The sequence below is a fragment of the Corvus hawaiiensis genome, chromosome 2, assembly GCF_020740725.1.
Source record: "Corvus hawaiiensis isolate bCorHaw1 chromosome 2, bCorHaw1.pri.cur, whole genome shotgun sequence".
Lineage (NCBI taxonomy): Eukaryota > Metazoa > Chordata > Aves > Passeriformes > Corvidae > Corvus > Corvus hawaiiensis.
The window spans coordinates 19,983,899-20,004,923 of record NC_063214.1 but is presented as its reverse complement, the minus strand read 5'-3'; the positions used below and the strand labels follow the sequence as shown (position 1 = coordinate 20,004,923).

The following is a 21,025-nucleotide window of genomic DNA, read 5'->3' as shown; positions in this document are numbered from 1 at the left end:
TTGCCCCGCAGCAGGGAAGACGATCAAGAAAAACCCAGGGCCGCGCCTCCGTTTCCAGGGCTCTTATTTTGGTGTTTGGCACAACACTGCAATGTGATTTCACCCAAAAGAAAACTCAGAGGGTGCAGCAGGGTGCTGGGGTTCCCCGGGGGGAACACAGCCCACACAGCACCCACAGCCATGCCACCACTGTGGCCACTTCCCAAATCCCCTGAGCCAGGAGCTGCCTTGTAGCCATCCACCAGCCCCAGTGCCCGCAGAGAATATGACTCAAGTCTTCACATGCCAAAATACCACCACTGGCCCTGGGATTGGGGAATTTGCCCCCACTCACTGCCAGAAAGAGCCCAAGGCCACTCGCACCAGCAGGACTGTGGCATGGCTCGTACCAGCATGGCCAGGAGGATGTCATGGAGTAATGCTGGGGCAGGGAAACACCAGCACCAGCCCAACCTTCACTCCATCCCTTTTATTCCAGTGCCAAGAGCAATACCCAGTGAGGGCGAACCCGCGCCCTGGGGCAGGGGCACCCACTCTTGGCTGCTCTTGATGTACCATTACCATCACCCAACAGGGCACAGAGAGGAACAGCACTGGCCCCACTCCATGCCTTGGCTGACCCCCCCTGAGCAGTCGGGACACCGCTGGCCTCCAGGGAGGAACACAGAAAATTTGGGAGCATATAAAAGGGTTCCCCAAGGCAGAGCCCATCATCAGCATGCCAGAGAGCAGCTTGTTTCCTCCTGGCACACCCATGGTGCCCAGAGCAGATGCAGCAGCCAGGGGTAGCCAGGTGACCTTCCATCCCCTCTTTCAGGGCGCTGGGCTCCAGCCTCTCCTCCGCAGCCCCCATATCCCATCCTCACTGCCAGCAAGGCTGCTCTGGGGTACCGGCGTTGGAGCCGGCAAAGCCTTGGCCCTTCTCCCCATGGCCTCCCCTGGCAGAGCGGCAGGAAGGAGCTGGAGAACAGTCCCCAGCCCAAAGCTCAGCCCAGCAGGGCACTGCGAAGGGCTGGAGAGGGGCAGGGAAAGGGGACAAGCGTCTCTTTTTGGCTCCAATAGAAAGTTTTAAATATGCTCATTAAAATAATTGCTTTTTAAAAAAATCCTCCCCTAGGCCCGGCAGGATGGGCCCCAATGTTGCTGTCCTCAGGGGTGACCAAGGTCCTGAGAGGTGACGGAGCAAAGCCAACATCCCTGGTGGCAATGTCCTCTCGTGGTTCTGCGGCTCCCCACCATCTGCCCTTACTCCAGCCCCAGGATGTAGTTGATTCCCTGGACCAGTCCGATGATCACTGGCTGCCAGGCCACCAAGTAGCGCAGCCAGTCCAGCAGCTGCCCATACATGACGTGTGGCCTCTCCCAGCTGGGCAGGAAGGAGTTAAAGAGCCATGGGGAAATGAGTGAGAGGAGCGTGACCCACCCAGAAGCCACCCAAAGGTGCCCCAAAGCAGGGACAGAGAACACAGTGCCCAGGGAGGGATGGACAAGCACCCAGGGAAGGACAGACACGGGTCGTCATGGAGGGATGGCTGTGGCCAGGCTTGCCTTGGGTTTTGCAGGGTCTCTGCCACAGCCACATGCTGCAGCAACCTACGCAGGGTGCCAGACAAGCCCCTCACCCCTCATGTGCTCTACCCACTGCTTCCCTTCCCAGAGTGCTGGCTCCCAGCAGGAGAAAGGATACGGATTACTGAACATCCTCTTGAGATCCACCTTCTCTTTGCAGTATGGACACGTCTGCTTCTTCCCGACAATGCACCAGCCCCGGATGCAGAACTCATGAAACCTGGGGAGCGGCATGTTAAGGGGAACTGGAAGAAGAGGGGGATACACGGCTCAGTGTGGAGGAAACCACGAAGCCCGAGGAAGTCCCCCCAGAGCCATGGAAACATCCCGCCATGCGAGGATGGTGCATTGAACAACCACAACCCTTTCCTAGAAGGTGCAGCAGCTTCCAGGGACAGCGAAATGAGTTCATGGGGCAGCAGGACGGAGCCAGGGTGGCAGCATGAAGGCCCTGACCAGTGCATTGGCACCAGGGAGATGGAAACTCTTCAGTGATGGTGCCCAAGCACTGGGAAGGTTTGGACAGCTTGGGAGAGATCTGTGAATTGCAAGCATTTTGGAAGCCTTCTTCAAAAGCTTCTTGGGGATTAACATTTATGGAACTTCTCTGTAAGTAAGGGTCTGACTTACAGGTGCCTGCTGTACTCTGTCACAAGGATTTGCACAACTTGAGCACAGCCTGGAGAAGTTACAGGAAGACATGAGGCGGCTGCAGCTGACTCTGCCATGTACAGGGGTGTTGCTGAGCAAATAAACTTTCCCCAGAATATCTCTGCTGCTCAAACCATGGAAGAATGCCAGGGAGCAGCAACAGGAGTCACTCCCTTGTCAGCCCTGGAGCCATTGATCCAGGAGTGCCCAGCCAGCCCTCACCCCTGAGGACCACCAAGGAGCACTGACCAGCTCCTCTGGCAGCCACACCACCCCAAGCTGCTGCAGTCCCAGGCCCTTGCACAGGGTCAGCCATAAATCTCACCAACAGTTCCCAAGAGTTAAATTTAGGCCCTGAGTTTTGCCTAAAAACAGCATGACCTTTGCTCAGGCCCAGTTTGGAAACCACCTTGCAGGCAGTAATGCACAGGGTGCCAGAGGAATCCCATCTCCACACTGAATCATCATGGGGAAAAAACCCTGACCCGCCACCCCAGCTGAGGCTGAGCACCAGCCAGGACTTCCACTTTCAAAACCCACTTCACATCAATCAGCTGACAGGAAGGGCTGAGTGACTCCAGCTTGCTGGAAACCCTGGAGGAGTTCTGGAGAAGGAGGAATCTGCTGGGCTGTGGCCAGAGCAGGTAGCGACCAGCAGTGCTGGACCAGGGGGCTGCTTTCAGAGGGGGGCCAGCAGTGTTTCCCCACAATTCTTCCTTATGGACACTCAGGACCCACTGCAATGGGTCTCTGATAAGGGGCCAGTGTGGCACGGAGCAGGGATGCCTCATGTCCCAACCTCACACCATCATTTCCCCCTGAACATTTGCTGGGCACTGCCAGGCAGATGGGTCACAGCGGATTTATCAAAAGCAGGAAGAAACTGAGGTGCAGCTCCATGGCTGAGCAGAGGTAGCTGAGGAGGAGAAGGAAGAGGAAAAAACCACTCGTGAGTGGTGACAAAGTAATTTCAGGGAAACTTCTTCCCATGCCAAGTCAGTGATGACACAGACACAGATCACATGCAAATTCAGCCAGACAGCCCCAAGTCCCAGAACAGGTATTTCTTCACCCAGTGCGGGAGAAGCCATGGGACAGAAGCTCCCTGCTGCCCATCCCAGCATGGGGCCGGTGAGGCAGGGGGCTGGCACCTGCAGAGAAGGATACACGTGGTTGCAGGAGAGGCGGTAGGTGTTCTCAATGATCCCCTCCTCATTGACATCCACGAAGATCTGCTGGCCACAGACGGCACAGACGCTGTCGGAGAGGTGCTTGGTGGGCATCCCTGAGGCGCTGTAGAACTGAGCGAGGGCAGAGCAGAGGGAGAGCGGTGACAGTGGCAGGGCACGTGTCCCGCGCCCGCAGTGGCACAGCTAAGCTCTAAGGAGGGCTGGGGTCAGCGCCCCAGGAGTCCAGCCTTGGCCTTTGGGGCTTAAAAACCTTGTTACAGGTCCGGCTGCAGGAAACAACTACAACAGGACAGCTGCTCAGTGATGCAGTGGCCTATCACACCCCAGCCCCATGCACCCCCTCTGCATGTTGAGGGGCCACCCCTCTTTGCTCCCCAACAGCCAGGTGGGTCCTCAGCTGCCTGCCAGGGCTGTGCACCCAGGGCAGAGACTGGGGGAGAGCAGGACAAGCTGGAGGTCACAGCCTTGACCCAAAATGACAACCTTGGGCTGCCAGTCAGATACAGCCCCCACCTCTGGCCCTGCAGGTCCCTGACACTCCTTCAGCAAAGCATAGAGCAGCCACCCTCCTCCACTTCCAAGCCTGATGGCTCAGCACAGGCCTGACACAACACGCAGAGTGCAGGCACAAAACCAGGTCCCACACACTCCAGCTGCAAGGGACCCCTCAGGATCATTGAGTCAAACTCCCTGCTCCACTGCACTACCTAAAACTAAACCATATGACTAAGAGACTCCTTGAACTCTGGCAGACTTGGTGACATGATCATGTCCCTGGGGAGCCTGTTCCCTCTGGGTAAAGAACCTTCACCCCATGTCCACTTCACTCCACTTTCTCATATCTTACTGCTGGACAACCACCTCCCCTGGCCAAACGGTGATGCTGTGCCTGATGCACCCCAGGACACAGTTGGCCCCTTTTAGCTGCCAGGACACAATACTGACTCATATTCAACTTGCTGTCAACTCAAACTCACAGGACTCTCTCCAGACTCTTGTTCCTTTATTTGTACCTATAACCAGGATTACACCACCCCAGGTGGAGAATCTGGCACTTGCCCCTGTTAAATTTCACACAGCTGGTGCTTGCTCAGCTCTTGTCTGTCCAACTCTCTCCAAAGAGGTCACAGCTCCTCTTGGTTTAGTATCATCAGCAAAACATGCCTCTAACAGAGCCCTGGCACAGCTTTGCTCTGAGCATCCAACAAGAGCCCTGGGGATCTAAGAGAGACCCAAGCTGTGCCAAGGTGTCCTAGTGTGGCAGAACAGGGGCTGGACCAGAACCTCAAGGAGGAGCAGCAGCAGAAAGCTCAGAAAGGAGGAAGAGGAAGAGGAAACACAAAGTCCAAGACCCTAAACAGCTGCTGAAAAGAAGAAACATGACCTACTCCACTGGTGTCCTAGGTCATGTATTTTTAGTGGAGTGGGTTATTTTGATACCAGGTGAGCGGGCTACAGAATTTAGGCCACCGTGTCCTCTGTCCACAGGGACAGCAAAAGTTGTAGCCAGGTACAAGGAAGGAAGCCCACAGTGTGAATCCTTCCCTGGTGGCTGCAGGTCACAAGTTAATACAAGCACAATGTGGTCCCAGAAATGGGAGTGTTCACTGGCACTGGAGATTTTAAAGGCCCAGGAAGAGAAATACTTGCCAGTTTAGCAGGGCTAAACAGATCATTCCACTTCTCCATAGAATCAGAGAATGGCTTGGGTTGGAAGGGACCTTGAAGATCGCCCAGTTCCAACTTCCTGCCATGGGCAGGGACACCTTCCACTAATCCAGGTTGTTCCAAACCCCATCCAATCTGGCCTTGAACACTTCCAGGGATGGAGCAGCCACAGCTTCTCTGGGGAATCTGTGCCGGTGTCTCACCACCCTCACAGGGAGGAACTTCTTGTCCTTCCGGGGATGACGGGACCCTGCCGAGGCTTCACTCTTCAGGAAGGGTCTCAGAGCAACTCTTGTTACATTAGATCCAGGGACCCTTCCTTGAGAGAGGAATTCCCATTTGAGGGAAGCCAAAGCTGCTGCTGAGACCAACATGTTTCAGGCCCCCTGACATGGGGCCCAACTCTGGCCTGGGGGACAGTCCATCGTGAACTCACCCCGATGGTTGAGGCCATGTAATCCGCACACATTTCAGCAAAGTCCCGTTCCAGCACTCCGTAGTAAAGACCATAGAAGAGGAGGGAGATGCCGAAGTCCATCGCATCTTCTGGTTTGATTCTACAACAGAAAAACCATCAACAGATTTTTTTTCTTGAGGGCAAAGCCACTCTAATCATATTCCAGAGAATGTATTACTCCAGAGAAGTAGTCGACCTCTCTAACCATGAAGTTGGTTTGGGCTAGAGTCCTCTGCCACGACCCATTGGCTGGCTGCTTCTTGCAGGTTCCTCTTCATCAGTATAGCAGAGAAAATGCCACTGCTGCCCCCAGGCTGGACACCACAGAGCTGGGGGAGCTGCCAACAAGTGAGCTGGAAGGATCGCTCTCCAGCAATCTGGACCAGTTCAGGTACCAGCACCTCACCTCTGATCCTCCCAGGAGTGAAAGAACACCCCAGTAGTCTCTTTGGCCCCATTAATCAGATAGCCAAATAAATTGTTTTTCCAAAGTAAGAGCCAAAAGTGTGTTCCACCCCATCGCCCCAGCAGTGAGAGCTGAAAGATTCACTCACCTGAATAATAAGTTAAGACCAAAAAGCGTAAACATGACAGCCATGTACCCCACGATCCCAGTAGCATAGCTGATCTTGTATATTAGTAGAAACCATTTATAAACCAGCCTGGAAAGAATTAAAACAAAGAATTTAATGACTTCATTTGTTCCTGAATGAAAGTGCTTTATTTATTCAAGAGTTTTATTTTTCACACCTGTAGAGTTTTTGCAGACACTTCACCTACCCCTACACATGGGCAAGAGCTTTACATTGCTAATTCAACCTGTCATGGGCTGCTCACAGTCTTGACTTCCAAACTAGAAACCTCATGATCTCCAAAGGCCATAAGGAAGCATGCTGCATGCTGGGAATGCCTTGGGTGAGGACACCAGCCCACGTGGAATCCACCTTTCCACCCCCAACCCGGGTATCAGGTACAGTGGGCTGGCTGCCAGCAGCCAGTTAAGTGCTTCACACCCTTTCACATGTGCAGGGCTCTCACACTCCCAGGGTGCAAAGCTTAACACACATCTGTGGCAGGGAAACTGGAAAGAGCTCCTTGTAATGGTTACCCTGGGGCTGAGGAGCTTCTGCAGGAACAGCAGACAAACCTGGGTGTTGTCTGTACCAGAGGCTTTCGAGTTGCCCGGAAGGTGACAAAAGCTGTGACTGCTGAGAAGAGCACCCAGATCACCAGGAACCGCCACCAGTTCAGCTTGATAGTGAAATACAGAGGCACTACCCACATCTGGAAGAGGGTCACCATCTGCAGAACAGATGAAAGGCATTTGGAGCTGCTCTGCTCTGCTCCTCAGACATCAGAAACATCCTGTCAGTCACGGCGGCCATTCTCCTGCCTGCATCAAATGGCCCTGAATTGCACCAGGAACCTGGGGAGGTTTGACCTGTGGCACCTAAGAAGAGCTCAAAGCTCAGCTGAGGGCATGAGTCAGATACAGAGCAACTGAAGGGAGCTGGGGAGGCTCAGCCTGGAGAAAAGGAAGCTCAGGGAGGACCTTCTTGCTCTCTGCATCTACCTGAAAAGAGGTTATAGCCAAGTGGGGCTCGGTCTGTGCTCCCAAGTAACAAGACATTAGGAAAAGGCCTCAAGTTTTGCTAGAGAAGGTTAAGGTTGGATACTGGGAACATTTCTTCCTAGAAAGGGTGGTGAAACCCTGGCACAGTCTGCCTGGGGCAGTGATGGAGTTACCATCCCTGGAGGGATTTAAAAGCTGTGTGGATGTGGCACCTGGGGACATGATTTAGTGCAGGGCTTGGCAGTGCTGGAGGAACAGTTGGACTCAATGATGCCAGAGGGCTTTTCCAACCCAAACAGTTCCATGATTTTGTGAGGGAGTCAGAGGCAGCAGCCACATGGTTTTCGGTAGCAAAGGGTACAGCTGGCGGGAGAACACAGAGGAATCATCTCCAGAGAAATGTATGGGAGATGATCCACACAGCTAGTTGTTGTAAGGCAGCTACATAAACCTTTGCCTTCCCAGGGTCCCAACGCTGCAACCACAGACACCTCAGACAGGTATTACCCAAGGCAAGAAGGTTTTGGCTCGCCTCTGCACTACAGCCTATTCCCAAAAGGATCTACAGCTGTGCAGCTGAGCTCCCACAGCACTGCTGGAGGGAAACAGGCAAACAAGTTTGGTTTAAAGTTCACAGAGGACTACAGGTACTACCTGGAAACATTAAATACAATATTATTATTACTATTATTATGACAAGGAAGTCAGAGTGAAGTTGCTTCAGGTAACTAACAGACCCAGACAAGCTGGTGGCATCAGCAAGTGGCAGGTCTGCTCAGCCGAGTGCTGCAGGAACCATCAAACCCAGGCTGCAAGCAGCAAGAAGCCCCCATTGCTTCCAAGGAGGTACCCACAAAATGCAGTTTCCCTCAGGACAACCCCCAGGATCTGCTTGTCCATCCCTGATGTCAAAGCACTACATCACACCGAGTTATTGGCATCACTTCCAACAGAAACCTGAGGCCTTCAGGTTCATCCATCCTCATCCCCAGTTAGAATCCCCCACATGCTGGGAGAAACAAGAGAATGCTGGGAAAGCAAGGGAATCACAACACCAGACAACAGGAAAACCAGGAACACTTTTCTCATCAGCAAAAGGAGGGCATCGTTCTACACTCGCATCCAGCGTCGGGGGCAGAACGGCTGTGGGGGTAACTTACATTGTAGGAGCGAGGGTGCCGCTGCTTCCACTGAACCAGGAGGAGCTGTGCCACCACAAGCGTGGCAATGAGGATGAGGACCATTTCGGCATGCATCGCCTCGTGCCCACGGTGCTTGGCATGCATCCGTACGTGCTCCACCCTGCAACGACCAGGAAAAGGCGGCTGAAGAGCACGCTGGCACAGACTGCATGCTGGGGGACAAACACCTCAGGAGAGCCAGAAAAACCAGATGGAAAAACAACACTAAGAATTGTAGCTGTGAACAATCCAGACGAGAAGGGACAAAAGGCTGCTCTGGGATCAGCTCATTTCTACACTGTGAAAGCCAAGAACAACACTTTGCCCATCTGAGCAAGAAGGAGGTGGAGAACTCCCACTGATGTACCTGGACTAATGAACATGGAGTGCACAGTCGACATAACTCACAGTCCCAGAAGGGGCAACGTTAGAAGGCACCACCAGCGAGGTCATCTCTTTCAACCATCCTGATCAAGCAGCGGCTTTCTAGAGCACATTGCAACTGTTTGACCCAGAGTGTGTGCTATTTCTCAATACCAAACCCTCGGCCCAGTTTTGGGACCACTAACACTGTTCTCCCTCCTGTCCAACACGGGAAAGGCTGGAAGGGTCAGGGTGGAGAGTGGGGGGAACAGCTAACACATGGCAAAACCCCCAAACCCCAGCAAATTGCTTCTCTCCACCCTGAGCATGCTGGAACAAGTGATTTCCAGACTGATACTTGCCAGACACCTGGGGTTTCTTTGCCCAGCCTTGTGCTGTTTGACCAAAAAACAAGGTGGAATTAAGAACTGTGACATCCTTATGTCTTGGTCTCCAGGTGATAATATTGTTCAAGAAGTTAGAGGAAAAAACATCCAAACCCAACAAATACGCCGAATTCTCTGATTTTAAGTCATTCTCTAGAAACTAATACAGAATCACAAAATCAGGCTGGAAGGCACCACAGTCAGTCATCTGGTCCAACCTCCCTGCTCAGGCAGGATCATCCTAGAGCACATAGCACAGGCTCGCATCCAGATGGTTCCGGAATATCCCCAGTGAGGGAGACTCCACACCCTCTCTGGATGATCTGTTCTAGTGCTCGGTCACTGCACAGATAAGAAGTTCTTCCTCATGATCAGAAGGAACTTCCTGGGCATCAGTTTCTGCCTGTTGCCTCTTGCCCCATTGCTGGGCACCACCAAGCAGAGCCTGGTCCGTACTCTGACCGCTCCCTGTCACTGACAGACATGGATGAGGGCCCTCTCAGTCATCTCTTCTTGAGGCTGAACAGGCCCAGCTCCCTCAGCCTTTGTTTGTAAGAGAGATGCTCCAGTCCCCTCATCACCTCTGTAACCTCTGCTGGACCTGCTCCAGGAGCTCCATGTCTCTCTTGTCCTGAGGAGCTCAGAACTGGACACAGCACTTCAGAAGAGCCTCACCAGAGCTGAGCAGTGGAGCAGGATTACCTCCCTTGACCTGCTGGCAATGCTCTATCCAATGCACCCCAGGATCCCATTGGCCTCCTTGGCCTCCAGGGCACTGCTGGCTCAGGGACAGTTTGTTCTCCACCAGGACCCCGACACCCTTCTCCATGGAGCTGCTCCAGCAACTCGGCCCCCAGCCTGTGATGGTGCAATACTGAGAGTCCAGCCTCACTGTGATTTTCAATAAGCATCTAGATGAAATTGGTTTGGCTAAGGGAAAAAGAGGAATTTTTCAGGCCCCTTACTATAAGACAGACATTGAAAGGCTGGAGGGTGTCCAGAGAAGGGCAAAAGAGCTGGAGAAGGGTCAAGAGCACAAGTCTGGTGAAGAGTTGGCTGAGGGAGCTGAGGGGGCTCAGCCTGGACAAAAGGAACCTTGGGGGGGATCTTCTTGCTCTCTAGAACTCCCTGACAGGAGGGTGGAGCCAGGTGGGGGTTGGGATCTTCTTCTAGGTTACAAGTGACAAGACAAGAGAAAATGGCCTCAGGTTGTGCCAAGGGAGGTTTAGGATGGATATTGGGAAAATTTCTACACAGAAAGGGCTGTCCAGCCCAGGCACAGGCTGCCCAGGGCAGTGGTGGAGTCCCCATCCCAGGAGGGATTTAACAGACATGTAGATGTGGCACCTGGCAACATGGTTTAGTGGTGGCCTCGGCAGTGATGGGGGAACAGTTGGACTCAATGATCTCAGAGGGCTTTTCCAACCTAAACTATTCTGTGATTCTATATTTAGCAGCAGTTTAAAATAAAAAAACATTAATATTGCCTTTTAAGACAGCTCATACTTCCCTCCCAAAAAAAATGCTGACCCTTTCCTGCCCCACTGTGAACACATGCTGGGCTGCTGGTAGCTCTGGTCAGTAGCAGGAGCTCAGTTGAGCTGTATGCTCCAAATCAGCTCCCAAAACACTCACCTCCATCTCTCCTCTGGGGACAAGTGTGAAAGATCAACCTAGGGAAAAAAAAAAACACCCATGAAATCAGCTGCTGGGAAACACTGGATTCAGATGCTTTAAATAACAAACCTTGACATGCCCACAGTGCCGGCACCGCCCAGAGTTGTCCTTCACCTTCCCAGGCAGAGTGGGAAGAGCAGAGACTCCCCCTGCTCCTCCACCACTTACACTACCATATTTTATGGGAGCCGAGGCTCTGTCCACCATCCCATGCCACCAGAACCAGAGAACTGGCTTAAATCCCACATTCACAACCCAGCCAGGCGTCTCAGGGCACAGAGTGGTGATCCCAGTGCAGCCAATGCTCCCACCAGTGGTAGGAGTCCAAAATCCCTGTAGGCTGCAGGACAGGGGACAGTATGTCACACACCAGTAACAAACCAGTGCCAAAATCACAGAAAAATAAAGATTTAGGCCTTGGTTTTCTGAGATAGCTGGAAATTCCTCCCAAACATTACAGACAGGAGCTACCAAGAAAGAGCAAGGGGAGCTGCTGTTATTAGTGAAGATTGACAATGGATACCTGTATTCCATCTTCTCCCGTAAGACTCACAAAAAGTGTGAATACTCTCACTTTTGGACAGTGGAGGAATAAGGGAAGCTTCAACACTGCATTTCTGCTTTCACTTGGAGCTTTATATAGAACCATAGAATCACAGAATGGTTTGGGTTGGAGAGACCTTAAAGCACATCTTACTCCAACCTTCCTGCCATGAGGACACCTCCACTAGACCAGGTTGCTCCAAGCACCGTCCAATCTGCCCTTGAACACCTCCAGGGATGGGGATTTCACAGCTTCTCTGGGCAAAACCTTCCCTCGATATCTTCACCTAACTGCTGAGGAGCCTCCAGCACCAGTCATGTCCCCACAGGGACTCACTGACTGGGCAGCACACCCTGACACACGGCACTAGGGAGGGAATCCTGCAGCTCTTCCCATCACCTTTTCTTGGTGAGACACAAACTCAGATTAAACCAAGAGCAATTCATCTGAACTGGGAACGTACACGTGGAGTTTAAAAATCCTCACAGTGCTGGAGACACTCCAGCATTGCTGAGGTGTTGGAGATGAAGGTTGGAAACAAGCCATAGCAGGGACTGTTACCGCTCTTTCCTGCACACACCAGAACTGTGTACACAGGAACGAGCTCCACCTCACCCCACTGGGTACAGGGCCACAGGCTTGGCTTCAACCTTTCTGCCAGGGCTCTCCCCAGGCTGGTGCTGCAGTCAGTCACCTCACCTGCCTGGTCATCACCACCAGCACACAGGTGTCTCCCAGGCAGCAGCTCCGATCACAGCCAGGCTCAGCTGAGAATGCACAGCTGCCTTGTTTCCTCTGTGGCACCTAATTACAGGTGAGGAGATAGGGAAAAACACACGGCAGCAATCTGTCTGCCCGATGTGGAACATCTGCTGAGCTTCACCCCAGAGCAACACCTGTGAGAAATTCAGCCCTTGAGAATCAAGTCCTGAAGAAACACTTCAGGACTTAGATGCAAAATCTAGAGCTATGAAAATCCTTGTTGGACCTCTCTGGCTTGCGTCCGAAGCCAAGGGAAGGTGGTAACAACCTGACACCAAGAAGGGTGTTTATATCAACCAAATTCCCCAAGCACCTCTGTTCCTAAAGCAGCCACGTCCAGATCCACCAGTTCAGTAGCTGTGATGTAATTTGGAGCAAGTACTGCTCCAAATAAACAAGAAAAAAGGAGATTTTAGAATGTTCGCTAGTCACTGCACACAGGAGAAGCTGAGAAACCCGGAGTGCTTGTTGGCTCCAGCACAGGTCAACCCCTCTGCGAGCTCTGGGAGTCACCCAGGTGCTCCTGCTGCCTCCCCCCAGGAGATCCCCACTCCTCCCAGGCTCTGCCCCAACCCTTGCTGAATGAAGATGTTTGACAAGCACCTTCCAACCACAGCGAGTATTTTCATTCCTATATAGTGGCTCAGCTCACTTCTCTGTACCACACCAGCAGCCACTCCACAACCACAGGGTTAGTCCCATCTTAGAGACTGGGACACTTACCAGCCTCTTTCCTTTGGCATCTTCCCTGAATCTCCAAATTCTTCCAACAAATTAACTCAAGCTGCCTCAGCCCCAAACCCTGTGGAAATCCTGCTGGCATTGCTCAGAGAGGGCTTCCTCCGAGCTGTGCTCCCAAGCCAACCAGGGATCCATTGGACACAATTTTCTATCAATTACCTAGGACTGAGCTTCACCAGATTCCCCAGAGCTCAAAGCTCCTGAAATAACTTTATTAAGAGGGGGGCCAGGATGTGACAGAAGGGATGTTGGGAGGGATCTGATGACTGTCAGACAGGATTTGGCAAAGCAGCCACCCTGAATCTGACCTTCCAGTTAACTCCTCCTTGATCTGCACGCTCTCTTAACACAGAAGTTTTGGGTTGGGGCTAAAAATGCACAGCAATGGTGAAGGAAGCACCTGCTCTTGCTAGCAAGCATTCATTCCACTTCTAGTTTGGGGTTGTCTTATTTTAACATACAGGTTTTGGGTCTTTTGTGGGTTTTGGGTCTCTTTCTAACCCCAACAGCTAGGTAAAAGAACCTGTACTCCTAAGTCTCCCTTTACCAAGAGGGCTTTGACAAGAACAATCAGGTGACTGAAGCAGCTGAAGATCAGCTCCACCAGGTGTTCAGCACCAGCCCACTCCTGTTTCAGCACCCTCCAGCTGCCACACCAACACAGAACCCAGTGTGCAACCAACTACAGTTCTTAGACTAACTTTTTGTTTAAAAAAAGTAATTAATAATTCTTCTGTTCCCTGTCTCCTCTGTGACTCATGATTCTCTCAAAAACCTCAGCCTCCTCTGGGTGATGACTAGGAGAAACTGGATATCTAGGACTAAAGTCTAATCCTCTCCTTGGATGTGGTATCACAGCCTTTGGAAGAACCTTGTGCCACTCCCCGGTTTTCTGCAGGGGCTGATGCCCCAAAGCCTCCACAAAACTGTGATCTCCACCACTGGGACAGTCAAGGAATAACCTCCTCTAAGAAAACAAAAAGGCTGTTGATATGGATACCACCAAAGCTGGAGCCACACATTCCTCACAGCCCAGGGAGCTGAGAGGATCTCTGGGCAAACATACATGCCACTGTGAGCTGGCTGTAATCTACTTATGCTCTAAATCTCCAAAGGAGGAAAGAAGAATGCCTTGAGGATGGAGAATAACCAGCTGCTGATTTCATTTCAAAGCTCCAGAGCAACTGACAGCCCTGATCTCACCTTTCCCATAGCCCCAACCTCAAACTTTGTCTCCCAGCACCTACCAGGAATAACCTAAAATAAGAGAAAGATAATTCTCCACAGCATTTTAAGTCCAACCAAAGCAGGTTGGGAAGAGGCACATTCTTTAGTGAAAGTCTGAAGAGATTTTGGAATCTCAATTTTGCATTTTTTCTACTCATAAGACAGTGCAGGAATATGGAGCAGGGAGCAGAAATGTCCCAACTGATCAAACATTTGGATAATTGGAAATGAAACCTTTCCTCCCCACAGGCAGAGCCAGAGCCACGGGACACTCAGCTTTATTCCACTGGAATGTTAAACTGCTTTCAGGTTCCCACCACGAATGGCTCATCAGCGATCTGCTCTGCCCAAAGAGCTGCCAAGACCTCAGGACAACACAAGCAGATGGGTTTTGTACCAACAATTTGTGGAATCACAGGGATAAGCACAGTCCTATAATACACCTCCTCATGACGCCCTCTCTGTCAGCCCCTGATGGAATAAAAAATGGGAATTTCGCTTCTGAGGATCAGAGATTTGGATCTTCCACATTTTTACATACGAAGTCACCAATGAGTATTTTAAAATATAACCAGTAGCAACTCAAGACTGACTGATCTGTGGTTTAAGCCTCCCATCACCCCACTGCACCCACTCTCTGGCAGCAACCCAGGGCACAGGGAGGTACAAGCTTCCACAGCTCAGCCATACACCAGGGAATCTCCACAGCTTGGCCCTGACAGGAATCTTCTCCAAAACAACCATCAGCATCTGAGAATTTTTAAGCCACACCATCAATTCTTGAGGAAAAGCACAAAAAAATACCTGACTGTACCAGCTAAGTGACTTATGCCCCCTGTGCTGCTGCTCCCACAGTGCAGACAGGATGGAACCAGGTTCTCCTGGTTCTCTACAAGTGGAAGAAAAACTCCCAAGCATGAAGCACAGGGGACGGTGAAGAGCCCGGGGCACCAGTGCCGGAAAGTGGCACGCACACTGTGGCAGACGCACCCACCCTGATTCCAATTCCATCTTTCCAAACAGATTTTTTTTAAACAGTTTTGTAGTTTTTCATCCCCAGGAACCTTTAAAAGCCAGCACGGTAAAAACAGCTGAACTTCCATCCCTGCCCTCCCGACCCCCACTGTCCCCTGCACCATGGGCCCTCCGAAGCTCCCAGTGCCACGCTTCCCCAGGACCCCCAATGTCCTCCTACACCAAGGATCTCCCCCAGCCCTAGCACTCCCCACACCTACTTGCCCCAAAGCCCTACAAGCTCAGAGTGACCCAGAGCCGCCGCCGTCCCATTCCAAGGACCCTCAGAGCTCCTCAGTGCTCACCCCCACCCTGCTCCCCCAGACCCCGCGTCCCCTAGGCCCCGCGTCCGCTGCGGCTCCCCTCCACAGAGGGCCCCACAGCACCGAAGCTCCCCGCCCCCGCCTCCCCTGCCCTACCCGGTTCCCCCTAGCCCGGCCCCCACCGGCCTCGGCCCCCGCACCTCCTCCACCTCACGCTCAACGGGGCCGCCAACCTCCACCTCCAGCACGGCCGCCATCTTGCCCCGCCCCCCCCAGTAGCCAGCTCTTTCCGCCGCGGTCCGCCAATCACCGGGCAAGCTGCCGCACCTTGGGCCAATCGCTGGGCGCGGCGCTGCCCCAACAGCCAATCAGGAGAGGGGAGGAGTGGAGCAGCTGCCAGACGCGCCACTTCGGGCGCATAAAAGCGGTGAGCTGTCACGGCTGGGAGCGGCTGCGATTTACAGGCGCACAGCGGTGCGTGTGGCGCCCCTCCGCAGCACTGGCCGCCTCCCACCACGGTGGCGGCAGAGTCCGTGCTGCCGGGCCGCCGCCCTGCCCCCGCCCGCCCCTTTCCGCTACCGCCTCGCGCTGTTCCGGAAAGGGCACGCGCAGCAGATGGCTCCTGAGCCCCGCCCGCACGGGGCTGTGGCGCGGCGTTGCCTGGGGACTACGTGTTCTGTCAGACGCCGCGGCTGCCCCGGGCCGGGGGCCTGAACCGGACCGGGGTCGGGGTCGGGGCTGAAGCGAGGCGGGAGCGGCGGGGCGGGCGGTGAGGAGCGGGAAGCGGCCACGGGGCTCGGGGTCACGTGATGTGGGTGGCGGGAAATTCGGGAGCGGTGCGAATGGGGAGCTGCGGGGTGAAGGACTGGGTGGCACTGGGCTGGGGAATGGCGTGGAGAGGCTGTGGGGCAGAGCTAGGGGTTTAATAGGGCTGGGAAAGTGGGGAAGGACTGGCGGGCTACTGCGATAGCAGAATAGCTCTGGGGCATTGTTGTCAGTCTGGGAACACGGGGCGTGGAGCTGAAGGGAGTTGTGGGGAGGGACTTGAGGGCACTGGAGGGATAGAATAGGGCTGGGGCTTGTGGGATGGATATGGGTGGCACCCGGGTAGGAGAATGGGGCGGGAATGGGCGGTTATGGGGTGAGCTGAGGGCACAGGGGTGGCTGCTCGGGGCTGGGGGATTGTGAGTCAGATGTGGGGATTACTGCTGGGGCAGTAGCCTGAGGGGTGGTGGGGCAGGTCTGGGGGGCACTGAGGCGGTGGGAACTGCTGAATGGTTCCAGAGCTAGGAGACGCTCAAGCCTATCAGACTGTCCTCTCCCCACCAGGCACTGGAGGGATCCGAATAGAAGTTACATTCTGGCAGTGTTGTCTCCAGAGGATCCTGAATGGCTCCAGTTAAAATCAGCTATGTGGTGTCCTTCTCCTCCCAGGTGCCTGGGAGTTTCCTCTGGGGGGCTTGGTGTGGGGGGCAATCCCTCTGAGCTGCTGGGGTCTCTGAAGAGGTGGGTCAGGATGTGACAGGGTGCAGCACTAGCTGCTGTTGTTAGGCTGAAGGGCAAGAATTTCTCGTGATTCTTGCTCTCTCAAAATAGGGTGTTGTTCCTGTGGGTTACCAGAGAATTGTGTGCTTTGCCCCTGTGCCCAGAGCAAGCTGGAGTTGGAGGGGAAGGTGTTCAGGGAGGGCTTGGTGCATGATGCTGTGTCCCTGCTGTGTGTGCAGGACCCCAAGTACCCGGCAGAGAACCTGCTGAGTGAGGATGGCATACGGCCCTGGCTTGGCTGCCCCAAGGAGCACAGCAGGCAGCTGAGTGTGGAGCTGCAGCTAGAGAGAGCCAGTCCCATTGGCTACATTGACGTTGGTACTTCCCTGTCCCCCACCCCCATGCAGGAGTGCCCCACAATTGGGTCAGCAGCTCTGAACTGCCTTGCCTTGTCCTTCTCACTGCTCCCCAGGGAACTACGGCAGCGCCTTTCTGCAGATTGAGGTTGGACGTTCCTCGTGGCCTTGTGACCAGCCCTATCTCACCTTGGTGCCCACTGTCACACTGATGACACCAGCTGACTCAAAGCAGGACCAGAATCGCTGTGGGGTTAGGATGTTTAAGGAAGGTAAGGATTGATCCAAAGGAAAAAGGTATGGGGAAGAGCTGTAGGCCTGGTGGTGGGATGGAGCTGACGTGGGGGAATGGTGACGGAATTGGGCTGGCTGTGGGGTGAGATGGGGGGCTGGCAGTAGGATGTGGCTGATGGGAAGGTACAAGGGCACAGGTAGACCAGTGGTCAGGGTTGTTCATGGCCTCAGGAGAGCTGGACCAGCTCTGCTCCACTGCCCCGGCCTCTCTTGTGCCCATAATCCCTTAGATGTCCTGGGTGGCACAGCAACAGAGCACCAAGCAGAGGCAGGAGTGGTGTTGCGACAGTGGTCACTGCTGTGCCCCATCCACCCCAGCTGCTCTCCCCCACAGCAGATTTCCTGGAGCTGACAGTGGGGCAGAAGTGGGACCGTGTGCGGCTCACCTGCAGCCAGCCCTTCAGTCCGTGCAGCCGCTTCGGGCTCTCCTTCATCCGCCTGCGCACACCACAGGAGCAGGAACCTGAGCCCCCCCGGCCATCCCTGGATGCAGTAGGTGTCTCTCCCACCTCCATGTACCCCTCTCCATGGGGAGGCAGCAGGAAGGGGCAGCTCTTCCATGGACACCACTTGTGCCCCATGGAAAGCATGGGAGGCACTTGCTGGGATGAACCAGGACCAGGGGCCATGCCCAGAGTGGTGGGTGGGCACAAGGTACCTGTCTCGATTGCCTGTGGCCTCCCCTTGTCCTGCAGGAGGATGCTGAGCTCTCAGACAGACCCTGGTGCTCCAGCCCTGCCTTTCACCGGACTTCCTTTCCTGAACCATGCTTGTAAGTGGCCTGGTCTGGTCCACCCCATCCTGTTCCCCACACTGTCCCAGTGTGGCCTGGAGCCCCTTGAAGTGCTTCCTTGGCACCCAGAGCCCCAGCTCCCACCAGCTTTCTCTTCCTGTGAGGCTGACACTCCCTGTTCTCAGGAGATCCAGGGAGGAGGAGCAGCTGAGGAGCCGCCTGTGGAAGCTGGAAGCAGCTGCCTGGAGCCCAGCCCACCTCAGCCGCTCTGCCCGGATGGTGCTGTTGGCAGCACGGAACCAGGGGCTGAGGCCCAGAGCTGGCACGAGCACCCTGGGGAGTTACCCGGAGTCCATGGCCAAGGACGTGGGAGGTCCTGCAGTGCCAGGTGGGTGAATCTGCACAGCTGTGTCCTGGGTTTGTCCCCAGACACTGTGGGCAGCAGGGCAAGGTGGGAATTCTGTCCCTCTGCTCTGCTCAGACAAGACCCCACCTGCAGAGCTGCCTCCAGTTCTGGGACCCCCAACATTGGAAGGGTATGGAGCTACTGGAATGAGTCCAGAGGAGGCCATGGAGATGCTCTTGAGGGCTGGAGCCCCTCTGCTGTGGAGGCAGGCTGGGACATCAGCCTGGAGAAGAGAGGGTTCTGAGGAGAACTGAGAGCCCCTTCCACTGCCTAAAGGGGCTCCAAAAGAACAGGAGAGGGACAATGGCTTGAGAGGACAAGACAAGGGGCAGTGCCTTCAAACTGTCAGAGGACAGGGTTAGATGGGATATTAGGAAGAAATTCTTCTCTGTGAGGGTGGTAAAATACCAGCTCAGGTTGCCCAGAGCACCTGTGGCTGTCCCATCCCTGGATGTGTTCAAGGCCAGGTTTGAGGCGCTTGGAGCACCCTGGTCTAGTGGAAAGTGTCCCTGCCTATGGTGGGGAGTGGAACTTGGAACAAAATGAGCTTTAAAATCTCTTCCAACCCAAACTGTCCTGTGTCTCCATGATTCCTGCCTGCCTGCTCTTCCACAGGCTCTGCACTGGATGTCTCTGCAGCCCCCCCAAGCACCTGCAGGCAGCCGGACAGGCACTGTGCTCCCAGCCCTGTTGGCAGGTAATCCCTCGGATCACTGTCTTCCTCCTGCCCTCACCCTGGCCACTTACTACTCAGTCTTTCCCAGATAGCTCTGTGCCCAGCCCTTCACTCTCTTGGGCAGGCAGAATATGGCATAGGGTGCCTTCAGCATGTGACCCCTCTGCAGGGCTCCAGCTGCTGCCTCAAGGCCACCCAGGGTGAGAGGAAGAGCCCGAGCCCGCAGCCCCCGAGTGAGACTCATTGGGAGAAATGACAGGGGACAGGCCAGCAGTGATGGGGAGACAGGCGTCTGCCCCATCTGCTCAGGTGGGTGCTTGGCAGGGCTGTCCTCTGGTGGCAAGGGGACATTGAGCAGCAAATGGGGATAGTGGTGGCTGTTCCATAGCTGGGACACATCGCTCCTGCTGGTGCCCTGGCACAAGAGGGACATCACAGTGTATCCTAGGCTGCCATGAGAACCATCAGGGAGGGTGTCAGTCCAAACTCTGTATTATCTCAAAACCAGCAAGCCTGTGACAACCACATCACCTTCCCTTTCCACAGGCTACTTCCTGCTGGATCTGCTCCCCACGCATGCCTCCCAGTGTGGAGAAGACCCCACCACAGCCTGGCCTTTCTTGTCCTCTGATGCCTGGGTGTCCTGCCCCATTTGTCAGCTGCCCTTTGGCATGGCAGAGGTGGAGCAGCATGCCAGCAACTGTGGGGAGATACCAAGGGCCCTGTCCTCACCCCAGTGCCTGCAGTAGGACAACAGAGCTGGGGACAAACCCTGTGTCACCATCCCCGGGGGCTGAACCTGCAGTGCTCCAAGGGGCAGAGACATTGCAGCCCTAGGACTTTTGTGGCAAGGCTGGTATGAGGATGGAGAAGGTGCTTCCAAACCCATGGCCAAGTTTGGTGGTGTTTGAAACACTGTAATGGCAGGAGTTGCTACTAGAGAAGAATAAGTTAAAAGAAAGAAAGAAAAAAGACAAAAATCTGCACTATGTGTGGTACTACAGCAGGTTCCCTGGGTGAGCATCCTGCCTTGGGACACCCTGTACATTGATAGGACAAGGAGGAGGTCATGATTTTCCTCCCCTCAGGCCCTGATAAGGGTTCCAGTGCATGTCGACTGTAGGAGGAGGAAGCCAGGACCTCCAGAGCAGGTGAAAAATACACTTTATTTACAAGTAGAAACATTTAAAAATGTTCCCTCAGCTTCCCCAGGAGGAGCAGGAGGATGGGGCAGGTGGGGGGGGGGGGGGTCCCACACACAGGGAGGAGGGGGCGTGGCCCTAGGGATACCAAGTTTCACCTCTGTCCCTGTAACTGGGGCTGCAGGAGATCCCTGGGGAGAGCTCAGTCCCTCCAGCCCCAGCCTGGTGCACCCACGTGTGTTTCTAGCCCTCAACCCCTGTGCATCCCCTTGCCTTGGGTCCCAGGAGGGTTTAGGGTGACAATGGGTGCAGGAAGGGCAAGGGGGCCCTGCCATGCCCAGGCACCCCCACAGTTGTCAGTGGGATATGCAAGGCAGTCATATGGATGGCCCCACCTGTACCCCCTCAGTGCTCCTGGGCCCTGGAGGGTCTGGGAGAGGTGAGGGGATGCAGGTGGGGGCCAGGACCCAGCCAGCAACGTGGGGACTGGGGAAACCTCAGGATTGCTTGTCCTTGCGTGACTGGCGACTGGCCTGGAAAGGATGGAGTGAAGAGGGGATGTTAGGGACCATGAATATGACCAGGCCCCATGCTGGGACCTGCTGTTGCCATGGCACCCCAGGGACAGCAGGGACTGTCCCCCTTTCCCCCATGGCCTGCATGAACC

General features: G+C 54.5%; 3 protein-coding genes across 14 annotated transcripts in view; 1 reads left to right on the top strand and 2 right to left on the bottom strand.

The window, feature by feature from the left end:
• Window positions 1-47: 47 nt before the first annotated feature.
• RNF121 (ring finger protein 121) lies at window positions 48-15,722 on the bottom strand. Of its 5 annotated transcripts, none has more exons than XM_048293675.1 (9): window positions 15,594-15,709; window positions 10,674-10,711; window positions 8,269-8,410; window positions 6,683-6,837; window positions 6,090-6,197; window positions 5,515-5,635; window positions 3,388-3,521; window positions 1,688-1,789; window positions 48-1,366 (listed from the first exon to the last, which is right to left on the bottom strand). In XM_048293675.1, exons 1-9 carry the CDS (start codon window positions 15,684-15,686, stop codon window positions 1,246-1,248), a joined length of 1,014 nt encoding a protein of 337 aa, XP_048149632.1. In that variant the 5' UTR covers window positions 15,687-15,709; the 3' UTR covers window positions 48-1,245. The 5 variants fall into 5 exon arrangements, with proteins under 5 accessions (XP_048149632.1, XP_048149634.1, XP_048149637.1 ...); XM_048293677.1 differs by lacking the exon at window positions 15,594-15,709 and adding an exon at window positions 15,467-15,543; XM_048293680.1 differs by lacking the exon at window positions 15,594-15,709 and adding an exon at window positions 15,467-15,543 and having other exon boundaries at window positions 48-1,380; window positions 1,691-1,789.
• Window positions 15,653-20,370, top strand: XNDC1N (XRCC1 N-terminal domain containing 1, N-terminal like). 3 transcript variants are annotated; one of them, XM_048293674.1, is made up of 10 exons: window positions 15,653-15,740; window positions 16,596-16,700; window positions 16,991-17,129; window positions 17,224-17,379; window positions 17,739-17,893; window positions 18,097-18,173; window positions 18,320-18,522; window positions 19,156-19,237; window positions 19,386-19,525; window positions 19,763-20,370. In XM_048293674.1, the coding sequence occupies exons 2-10, from the start codon at window positions 16,656-16,658 to the stop codon at window positions 19,963-19,965; spliced, it is 1,200 nt and encodes a 399-aa protein (XP_048149631.1). In that variant the 5' UTR covers window positions 15,653-15,740; window positions 16,596-16,655; the 3' UTR covers window positions 19,966-20,370. The 3 variants fall into 3 exon arrangements, with proteins under 3 accessions (XP_048149631.1, XP_048149629.1, XP_048149630.1); XM_048293672.1 differs by having other exon boundaries at window positions 17,736-17,893; XM_048293673.1 differs by having other exon boundaries at window positions 15,656-15,693; window positions 17,736-17,893.
• Window positions 20,364-21,025, bottom strand: part of NUMA1 (nuclear mitotic apparatus protein 1) — a 25,420-nt gene continuing 24,758 nt past the window's right edge. For all 6 annotated transcript variants that reach the window (XM_048293667.1, XM_048293668.1, XM_048293665.1 and 3 more), the window contains one exon: window positions 20,364-20,891. In XM_048293667.1, the coding sequence (XP_048149624.1) occupies window positions 20,856-20,891 (36 nt within the window). In that variant the 3' untranslated portion in view covers window positions 20,364-20,855. The remainder of the gene's footprint in view (window positions 20,892-21,025) is intronic.

Bases quoted from the DNA above. Each gene is read 5' to 3' on its own strand.
- RNF121 (XM_048293675.1), bottom strand. From the start codon at position 15,686: ATGCGCCCGAAGTGGCGCGTCTGGCAGCTGCTCCACTCCTCCCCTCTC. The intron at 8,411-10,673 runs GTGAGTGTTTTG...TGGTCGTTGCAG, and splicing joins TCCCCAGAGGAGAGATGGAG to GGTGGAGCACGTACGGATGC. The intron at 6,198-6,682 runs GTTTGTCTGCTG...AATTCTTTCCAG, and splicing joins CTGGTACAGACAACACCCAG to GCTGGTTTATAAATGGTTTC.
- XNDC1N (XM_048293672.1), top strand. From the start codon at position 16,656: ATGGCTCCAGTTAAAATCAGCTATGTGGTGTCCTTCTCCTCCCAG. The intron at 17,130-17,223 runs GTACTTCCCTGT...ACTGCTCCCCAG, and splicing joins CATTGGCTACATTGACGTTG to GGAACTACGGCAGCGCCTTT. The intron at 19,238-19,385 runs GTAATCCCTCGG...ACCCCTCTGCAG, and splicing joins GCTCCCAGCCCTGTTGGCAG to GGCTCCAGCTGCTGCCTCAA.